This window comes from Oncorhynchus nerka, linkage group LG27, assembly GCF_034236695.1.
Source record: "Oncorhynchus nerka isolate Pitt River linkage group LG27, Oner_Uvic_2.0, whole genome shotgun sequence".
Taxonomy (NCBI): Eukaryota; Metazoa; Chordata; class Actinopteri; order Salmoniformes; family Salmonidae; genus Oncorhynchus; species Oncorhynchus nerka.
The window spans coordinates 109261757-109274247 of NC_088422.1; the positions used below are offsets into that span (position 1 = coordinate 109261757).

General features: G+C 38.9%; 1 protein-coding gene across 1 annotated transcript in view; it reads right to left on the reverse strand.

The window, feature by feature from the left end:
- The window catches only part of LOC135565184 (uncharacterized), a 111052-nt gene that overhangs the window by 22720 nt on the left and 75841 nt on the right, over positions 1-12491 (reverse strand). The window contains exon 3 of the mRNA XM_065011245.1: positions 2355-2414. Coding sequence (XP_064867317.1) covers positions 2355-2414 — 60 coding nt within the window. The remainder of the gene's footprint in view (positions 1-2354; positions 2415-12491) is intronic.

Consider the following 12491-nt stretch of genomic DNA (forward strand, 5'->3'; position numbering starts at 1 on the left):
ACCAGACCAGCTCAGAGCATGATGACCCTGTCCAGACCAGACAAGCTCAGAGCATGATGACCCTGACCAGACCAGACCAGCTCAGAGCATGATGACCCTGTCCAGACCAGACCAGCTCAGAGCTCTAAATCTATAACCCTGACCAGAACAGACCAGCTCAGAGCATGATGACCCTGTCCAGACCAGACCAGCTCAGAGCTCTAACTCTATAACCCTGACCAGACCAGACCAGCTCAGAGCTCTAACTCTATAACCCTGTCCAGACCTGACCAGACCAGACCAGCTCAGGGCATGATGACCCTGTCCAGACCAGACCAGCTCAGAGCTCTAACGCTATAACCCTGTCCAGACCAGACCAGCTCAGAGCATGATGACCCTGACCAGACCAGCTCAGAGCTCTAACTCTATAACCCTGTCCAGACCAGACCAGCTCAGAGCATGATGACCCTGACCAGACCAGACCAGCTCAGAGCTCTAACTCTATAACCCTGACCAGACCAGACCAGCTCAGAGCATGATGACCCTGTCCAGACCAGACCAGCTCAGAGCATGATGACCCTGTCCAGACCAGACCAGCTCAGAGCTCTAACTCTATAACCCTGACCAGACCAGACCAGCTCAGAGCATCATGACCCTGACCAGACCAGCTCAGAGCTCTAACTCTATAACCCTGACCAGACCAGACCAGCTCAGAGCTCTAACTCTATAACCCTGTCCAGACCAGACCAGCTCAGAGCTCTAACTCTATAACCCTGACCAGACCAGCTCAGAGCATGATGACCCTGTCCAGACCAGACCAGCTCAGAGCTCTAACTCTATAACCCTGACCAGACCAGACCAGCTCAGAGCATCATGACCCTGACCAGACCAGACCAGCTCAGAGCTCTAACTCTATAACCCTGACCAGACCAGACCAGCTCAGAGCTCTAACTCTATAACCCTGTCCAGACCAGACCAGCTCAGAGCTCTAACTCTATAACCCTGACCAGACCAGCTCAGAGCATGATGACCCTGTCCAGACCAGACCAGCTCAGAGCTCTAACTCTATAACCCTGACCAGACCAGCTCAGAGCATGATGACCCTGTCCAGACCAGACCAGCTCAGAGCTCTAACTCTATAACCCTGTCCAGACCAGACCAGCTCAGAGCTCTAACTCTATAACCCTGTCCAGACCAGACCAGCTCAGAGCATGATGACCCTGTCCAGACCAGACCAGCTCAGAGCATGATGACCCTGACCAGACCAGACCAGCTCAGAGCTCTAACCCTTCCAGCCAGTCAGTGTTAGACCTCTGTTGGGGACTGTTGAGTCTGTAGACTGCTGTACAGTGTACAGTGTCCATTACAGTGGGACCAGACCAGGTCAGACTGCTGTGGTCCATTAGGGACCAGTGACTCCATACAGTAAGGACCAGGCTGTAGACTGCTGTGGTCAGTGTCCATTAGGGACCAGGCATTAGACTGCTGTGGTACAGTGTCCATTAGGGACCAGGCTGTAGACTGCTGTGGTTCAGTGTCCATTAAGGACCAGGTTGTAGACTGCTGTGGTACAGTGTCCATTAGGGACCAGGCTGTAGACTGCTGTGGTACAGTGTCCATTAAGGACCAGGCATTAGACTGCTGTGGTTCAGTGTCCTTAGGGACCAGGCTGTAGACTGCTGTGGTACAGTGTCCATTAGGGACCAGGCTGTAGACTGCTGTGGTACAGTGTCCATTAGGGACCAGGCATTAGACTGCTGTGGTACAGTGTCCATTAAGGACCAGGCTGTAGACTGCTGTGGTACTGTGTCCATTAAGGACCAGGCATTAGACTGCTGTGGTTCAGTGTCCTTAGGGACCAGGCTGTAGACTGCTGTGGTACAGTGTCCATTAGGGACCAGGCTGTAGACTGCTGTGGTACAGTGTCCATTAAGGACCAGGCTGTAGACTGCTGCGGTACAGTGTCCATTAAGGACCATTCTGTAGACTGCTGTGGTACAGTGTCCATTAGGGACCAGGCATTAGACTGCTGTGGTACAGTGTCCATTAGGGACCAGGCTGTAGACTGCTGTGGTTCAGTGTCCATTAAGGACCAGGCTGTAGACTGCTGTGGTACAGTGTCCATTAAGGACCAGACTGTAGACTGCTGTGGTACAGTGTCCATTAAGGACCAGTCTGTAGACTGCTGTGGTACAGTGTCCATTAGGGACCAGGCTGTAGACTGCTGTGGTACAGTGTCCATTAAGGACCAGGCTGTAGACTGCTGTGGTACAGTGTCCATTAAGGACCAGGCATTAGACTGCTGTGGTTCAGTGTCCATTAAGGACCAGGCTGTAGACTGCTGTGGTACAGTGTGCCCTTGATTCAGAACTTACACTGTTGTTCTCCGTGTCTCGTGATGTTTGGGCCTCAAGGTCATGGCTGTCACCGTTCTGCTGTTGAGACAGACACACGTTCATTCCATTAACAAACAGTCACAACCCACAAGATACAGTATTATCCTGATGTCAGCAGAAACAAAGCCTGAGAGAAAGGGTTAGACACATGTTCATTCCATTAACAAACAGTCACAACCCACAAGATACAGTATTATCCTGTTATACCATGATGTCAGCAGAAACAAAGCCTGAGAGAAAGGGTTAGACACATATTCATTCCATTAACAAACAGTCACAACCCACAAGATACAGTATTATCCTGATGTCAGCAGAAACAAAGCCTGAGAGAAAGGGTTAGACACATATTCATTCCATTAACAAACAGTCACAACCCACAAGATACAGTATTATCCTGTTATACCATGATGTCAGCAGAAACAAAGCCTGAGTGAAACAATGATAGTAAGATTTCCAGATCAAGTCCATGTAACATGTTGGAAGTACATCTATACAGACGTAGGATCTTAATTTGACCTATATTGTAACAGAAAAATAATCCTGCAGCAACAGGATTTGAAAGTTTAGTCGATAATGTTGCTTGATCGGTGGTTAGGCTATTAGCTGGCCGGAAGTAGGCTAGACGAAAAGGGCAATGCTGTTAATATAACCGTGTGTTAGTAGGCTAGACGAAAAGGGCAATGCTGTTAATATAACCGTGTGTTAGTAGGCTAGACGAAAAGGGCAATGCTGTTAATATAACCGTGTGTTAGTAGGCTAGACGAAAAGGGCAATGCTGTTAATATAACCGTGTGTTAGTAGGCTAGACGAAAAGGGCAATGCTGTTAATATAACCGTGTGTTAGTAGGCTAGACGAAAAGGGCAATGCTGTTAATATAACCGGGTGTTAGTAGGCTAGACGAAAAGGGCAATGCTGTTAATATAACCGTGTGTTAGTAGGCTAGACGAAAAGGGCAATGCTGTTAATATAACCGTGTGTTAGTAGGCTAGACGAAAAGGGCAATGCTGTTAATATAACCGGTGTGTTAGTAGGCTAGACGAAAAGGGCAATGCTGTTAATATAACCGTGTGTTAGTAGGCTAGACGAAAAGGGCAATGCTGTTAATATAACCGTGTGTTAGTAGGCTAGACGAAAAGGGCAATGCTGTTAATATAACCGTGTGTTAGTAGGCTAGACGAAAAGGGCAATGCTGTTAATATAACCGTGTGTTAGTAGGCTAGACGAAAAGGGCAATGCTGTTAATATAACCGGGTGTTAGTAGGCTAGACGAAAAGGGCAATGCTGTTAATATAACCGGGTGTTAGTAGGCTAGACGAAAAGGGCAATGCTGTTAATATAACCGGGTGTTAGTAGGCTAGACGAAAAGGGCAATGCTGTTAATATAACCGTGTGTTAGTAGGCTAGACGAAAAGGGCAATGCTGTTAATATAACCGTCAGTGTTAGTAGGCTAGACGAAAAGGGCAATGCTGTTAATATAACCGGGTGTTAGTAGGCTAGACGAAAAGGGCAATGCTGTTAATATAACCGTGTGTTAGTAGGCTAGACGAAAAGGGCAATGCTGTTAATATAACCGTGTGTTAGTAGGCTAGACGAAAAGGGCAATGCTGTTAATATAACCGTGTGTTAGTAGGCTAGACGAAAAGGGCAATGCTGTTAATATAACCGTGTGTTAGTAGGCTAGACGAAAAGGGCAATGCTGTTAATATAACCGTGTGTTAGTATGGGTTAGTATGGGTCGTGTATGGGTTAGTATGGGTCAATGTTAATATATGTTAGTATATGGGTTAGTATGGGTCGTGTATGGGTTAGTATGGGTCGTGTATGGGTTAGTATGGGTCGTATGGGTTAATGGGTCATGCTGTTAATATAACCGTGTGTTAGTATGGGGTTTCAGTTCATTTATGTGCAGATCATCAAGCTCATCTGCATCTCCTGCCATGCAGGAAAATGTTCAGCAACAAGAGAGTGATCAAATGACGATCCTAAACCTGTCAACTATAGCCGGTGCCGGTCAGCCAGTCTCTTGTAATTCCTGTCCTGTATAATAATCTCCGTGTAGTTATGACACATTCCTCTGCTGCGGGATACACAGAATGATAAGCCACACAACTGAGATTAATGACTTGAACAATTTGACTTCTCTCTATGTAGCTGATGTCATGACGTGGCCCTTTCTGGGTTTATATCATGGCTTCCCCCTCTCTCCTCTCCTACACCCAGGTTCTGTTATCTCAGGCCATAAATTCCTGGTGGAAACTCTCTCCCCCTGGTCATGCAGAGAGAGAGAGACCACAGAGAGAACTAGGGATTTCACTGGGCCATACTCCTAAATCCCCCCAAAATGGGAGTTTAAAACAATATGTTCATCTTTGAGAGTGTGGGAAGGGTCCGTGGACACCTAATGGACAGTTATGACGAGTGTGTTTCATTTGGTGACCTCATGGAGGACAGCAAACACACATAACTAAATCTCTGAATGTGTACATCTCTCAATTATGGTGTTTGCATCTAATTCTTGTATAAAATGAATGAGTAAAGATGAAACTATTTCTGAAATTATGTAATGTGATGTTAATACACATAAATTCAACACACATCATATTACTACTACTACTACTATAGAGTTCCATACACATCAGATTACTACTACAACTACTACTACTACTACTACAACTATAGAGTTCCATACACATCAGATTACTACTACAACTACTACTACTACTACAACTATAGAGTTCCATACACATCAGATTACTACTACTACTATAGTGTTCCATACACATCAGATTACTACTACTACTATAGTGTTCCATACACATCAGATTACTACTACTACTACTACTATAGTGTTCCATACACATCAGATTACTACTACTACTACAGTGTTCCATACACATCAGATTACTACTACTACTACTACTACTACTACTACTACTACTACTACTACTATAGAGTTCCATACACATCAGATTACCACTACTACAACTACTACAACTATAGAGTTCCATACACATCAGATTACCACTACTACTACTACTACTACTATAGTGTTCCATACACATCAGATTACTACTACTACTACTATAGTGTTCCATACACATCAGATTACTACTACAACTATAGTGTTCCATACACATCAGATTACCACTACTATTACAACTATAGTGTTCCATACACATCAGATTACTACTACAACTATAGTGTTCCATACACATCAGATTACTACTACAACTATAGTGTTCCATACACATCAGATTACTACTACAACTATAGTGTTCCATACACATCAGATTACTACTACTACTACTACTATAGTGTTCCATACACATCAGATTACCACTACTACAACTATAGAGTTCCATACACATCAGATTACCACTACATTTACATTTACATTTAAGTCATTTAGCAGACGCTCTTATCCAGAGCGACAACTACAACTACTACTATAGAGTTCCATACACATCAGATTACCACTACTACTACTACTACTACTACTACTACTACTACTACTATAGTGTTCCATACACATCAGATTACTACTACTACTATAGTGTTCAATACACATCAGATTACTACAACTACTACTACTACTACTATAGTGTTCCATACACATCAGATTACTACTACAACTATAGTGTTCCATACACATCAGATTACTACTACCACTATAGTGTTCCATACACATCAGATTACTACTACAACTATAGTGTTCCATACACATCAGATTACCACTACTACTACTACTACTATAGTGTTCCATACACATCAGATTACTACTACTACTATAGTGTTCAATACACATCAGATTACTACAACTACTACTACTACTACTACTACTATAGTGTTCCATACACATCAGATTACTACTACAACTATAGTGTTCCATACACATCAGATTACTACTACCACTATAGTGTTCCATACACATCAGATTACTACTACAACTATAGTGTTCCATACACATCAGATTACTACTACTACTATAGTGTTCCATACACATCAGATTACTACTACTACTATAGTGTTCCATACACATCAGATTACTACTACAACTACAACTATAGTGTTCCATACACATCAGATTACCACTACTACAACTACTACTACAACTACTACTATAGAGTTCCATACACATCAGATTACCACTACTACTACTACTACTATAGTGTTCCATACACATCAGATTACTACTACTACTACTACTACTACTATAGTGTTCCATACACATCAGATTACTACTACTACTATAGTGTTCCATACACATCAGATTACTACTACTACTATAGAGTTCCATACACATCAGATTACCACTACTACTACTACTACTATAGTGTTCCATACACATCAGATTACTACTACTACTATAGTGTTCCATACACATCAGATTACTACTACTACTATAGAGTTCCATACACATCAGATTACCACTACTACTACTACTATAGTGTTCCATACACATCAGATTACTACTACTACTACTACTATAGTGTTCAATACACATCAGATTACTACAACTACTACTACTACTACTATAGTGTTCCATACACATCAGATTACCACTACTACAACTACTACTATAGTGTTCAATACACATCAGATTACTACAACTACTACTACTACAACTATAGTGTTCCATACACATCAGATTACTACTACCACTATAGTGTTCCATACACATCAGATTACTACTACAACTACAACTATAGTGTTCCATACACATCAGATTACTACTACAACTATAGTGTTCCATACACATCAGATTACTACTACCACTATAGTGTTCCATACACATCAGATTACTACTACAACTATAGTGTTCCATACACATCAGATTACTACTACAACTACAACTATAGTGTTCCATACACATCAGATTACCACTACTACAACTACTACTACAACTACTACTATAGAGTTCCATACACATCAGATTACCACTACTACTACTACTACTATAGTGTTCCATACACATCAGATTACTACTACTACTATAGTGTTCAATACACATCAGATTACTACAACTACTACTACTACTACTACTACTACTACTACTACTATAGTGTTCCATACACATCAGATTACTACTACCACTATAGTGTTCCATACACATCAGATTACTACTACTACAACTATAGAGTTCCATACACATCAGATTACCACTACTACTACTACTACTACTACTACTACTACTATAGAGTTCCATACACATCAGATTACTACTACTACTATAGTGTTCCATACACATCAGATTACTACTACTACTACTATAGTGTTCCATACACATCAGATTACTACTACTACTATAGTGTTCCATACACATCAGATTACTACTACTACTACTATAGTGTTCCATACACATCAGATTACTACTACTACTACTACTATAGTGTTCCATACACATCAGATTACTACTACTACAACTATAGAGTTCCATACACATCAGATTACTACTACTACTATAGTGTTCCATACACATCAGATTACTACTACTACTACTACTACTACAGTGTTCCATACACATCAGATTACTACCACTACTACTACTACTATAGTGTTCCATACACATCAGATTACTACTACTACTACTACTACAACTATAGAGTTCCATACACATCAGATTACCACTACTACAACTACTACTACTACTACTACTACTATAGAGTTCCATACACATCAGATTACCACTACTACTACTACTATAGTGTTCCATACACATCAGATTACCACTACTACAACTATAGAGTTCCATACACATCAGATTACCACTACATTTACATTTACATTTAAGTCATTTAGCAGACGCTCTTATCCAGAGCTACTACTACAACTACTACTACAACTACTACTATAGAGTTCCATACACATCAGATTACCACTACTACTACTACTACTACTACTACTATATAGTGTTCCATACACATCAGATTACTACTACTACTATAGTGTTCAATACACATCAGATTACTACAACTACTACTACTACTACTATAGTGTTCCATACACATCAGATTACCACTACTACTACTACTACTACAACTATAGTGTTCCATACACATCAGATTACCACTCCTACTACTACTACTACTACAACTATAGTGTTCCATACACATCAGATTACTACTACTACTATAGTGTTCCATACACATCAGATTACCACTACTACTACTACTACTACAACTATAGTGTTCCATACACATCCGATTACTACTACTACTACTAAACTATAGTGTTCCATACACATCAGATTACTACTACTACTACTACTACTACTACTATAGTGTTCCATACACATAAGATTACTACTACTACTACTACTACTATAGTGTTCCATACACATCAGATTACTACTACTACTACTACTACCACTACTACTATAGTGTTCCATACACATCAGATTACTACTACTACTACTACAACTATAGCGTTCCATACACATCAGATTACTACTACTACTATAGTGTTCCATACACATCAGATTACTACTACTACTACTACTACTATAGTGTTCCATACACATCAGATTACTACTACTACTACTACTACCACTACTACTATAGTGTTCCATACACATCAGATTACTACTACTACTACTACAACTATAGCGTTCCATACACATCAGATTACTACTACTACTATAGTGTTCCATACACATCAGATTACTACTACTACAACTATAGTGTTCCATACACATCAGATTACTACTACTACTATAGTGTTCCATACACATCAGATTACTACTACTACTACTACTATAGTGTTCCATACACATCAGATTACTACTACTACAACTATAGTGTTCCATACACATCAGATTACTACTACTACTACTACTACAACTATAGTGTTCCATACACATCAGATTACCACTACTACTACTACTACTACTACAACTATAGTGTTCCATACACATCAGATTACTACTACTACTATAGTGTTCCATACACATCAGATTACCACTACTACTACTACTACTACAACTATAGTGTTCCATACACATCAGATTACTACTACTACTACTACTACTACAACTATAGTGTTCCATACACATCAGATTACTACTACTACTACTACTACAACTATAGTGTTCCATACACATCAGATTACCACTACTACTACTACTACTACTACAACTATAGTGTTCCATACACATCAGATTACTACTACTACTATAGTGTTCCATACACATCAGATTACCACTACTACTACTACTACTACTACTATAGTGTTCCATACACATCAGATTACTACTACTACTACTACTATAGAGTTCCATACACATCAGATTACCACTACTACTACTACTACTACTACTACTACTACTATAGTGTTCCATACACATCAGATTACTACTACTACTATAGTGTTCAATACACATCAGATTACTACAACTACTACTACTACTACTATAGTGTTCCATACACATCAGATTACTACTACTACTACTACTACCACTACTACTATAGTGTTCCATACACATCAGATTACTACTACTACTACTAAACTATAGTGTTCCATACACATCAGATTACTACTACTACTACTATAGTGTTCCATACACATCAGATTACTACTACTACTACTACTATAGTGTTCCATACACATCAGATTACTACTACTACTATAGTGTTCCATACACATCAGATTACTACTACTACTACTATAGTGTTCCATACACATCAGATTATTACTACTACTATAGTGTTCCATACACATCAGATTACTACTACTACTATAGTGTTCCATACACATCAGATTACTACTACTACTACTACTATAGTGTTCCATACACATCAGATTACTACTACTACTATAGTGTTCCATACACATCAGATTACTACTACTACTACTAAACTATAGTGTTCCATACACATCAGATTACTACTACTACTACTATAGTGTTCCATACACATCAGATTACTACTACTACTACTATAGTGTTCCATACACATCAGATTATTACTACTACTATAGTGTTCCATACACATCAGATTACTACTACTACTATAGTGTTCCATACACATCAGATTACTACTACTACTACTAAACTATAGTGTTCCATACACATCAGATTACTACTACTACTACTACTACTATAGTGTTCCATACACATCAGATTACTACTACTACTACTACTACAACTATAGTGTTCCATACACATCAGATTACTACTACTACTATAGTGTTCCCATACACATCAGATTACCACTACTACAACTATAGTGTTCCATACACATCAGATTACTACTACTACTACTATAGTGTTCCATACACATCAGATTACTACTACTACAACTATAGTGTTCCATACACATCAGATTACTACTACTACTACTACTACTATAGTGTTCCATACACATCAGATTACTACTACTACTACTACTACTATAGTGTTCCATACACATCAGATTACTACTACTACTACTACTATAGTGTTCCATACACATCAGATTACTACTACTACTACTATAGTGTTCCATACACATCAGATTACTACTACTACTATAGTGTTCCATACACATCAGATTACTACTACTACTATAGTGTTCCATACACATCAGATTACTACTACTACTATAGTGTTCCATACACATCAGATTACTACTACTACTACTACTATAGTGTTCCATACACATCAGATTACTACAACTACTACTACTATAGTGTTCCATACACATCAGATTACTACTACTACTACTATAGTGTTCCATACACATCAGATTACTACTACTACTACTACTATAGTGTTCCATACACATCAGATTACTACTACTACTACTACTATAGTGTTCCATACACATCAGATTACTACTACTACTACTACTACTATAGTGTTCCATACACATCAGATTACTACAACTACTACTACTATAGTGTTCCATACACATCAGATTACTACTACTACTACTACTACTACAGTGTTCCATACACATCAGATTACTACTACTACTACTACTACTACTACTACTATAGTGTTCAATACACATCAGATTACTACTACTACTATAGTGTTCCATACACATCAGATTACTACTACTACTACTATAGTGTTCCATACACATCAGATTACTACTACTACTACTATAGTGTTCCATACACATCAAATTACTACTACTACTACTATAGTGTTCAATACACATCAGATTACTACTACTACTATAGTGTTCCATACACATCAGATTACTACTACTACTACTATAGTGTTCCATACACATCAGATTATTACTACTACTATAGTGTTCCATACACATCAGATTACTACTACTACTATAGTGTTCCATACACATCAGATTACTACTACTACTACTAAACTATAGTGTTCCATACACATCAGATTACTACTACTACTACTACTACTATAGTGTTCCATACACATCAGATTACTACTACTACTACTATAGTGTTCCATACACATCAGATTACTACTACTACTACTACTATAGTGTTCCATACACATCAGATTACTACTACTACTACTAAACTATAGTGTTCCATACACATCAGATTACTACTACTACTACTATAGTGTTCCATACACATCAGATTACTACTACTACTACTACTATAGTGTTCCATACACATCAGATTACTACTACTACTATAGTGTTCCATACACATCAGATTACTACTACTACTACTATAGTGTTCCATACACATCAGATTATTACTACTACTATAGTGTTCCATACATCAGATTACTACTACTACTATAGTGTTCCATACACATCAGATTTACTACTACTACTACTATAGTGTTCCATACACATCAGATTACTACTACTACTATAGTGTTCCATACACATCAGATTACTACTACTACTACTAAACTATAGTGTTCCATACACATCAGATTACTACTACTACTACTATAGTGTTCCATACACATCAGATTACTACTACTACTACTATAGTGTTCCATACACATCAGATTATTACTACTACTATAGTGTTCCATACACATCAGATTACTACTACTACTATAGTGTTCCATACACATCAGATTTACTACTACTACTACTATAGTGTTCCATACACATCAGATTACTACTACTACTACTACTACTATAGTGTTCCATACACATCAGATTACTACTACTACTACTACTACTATAGT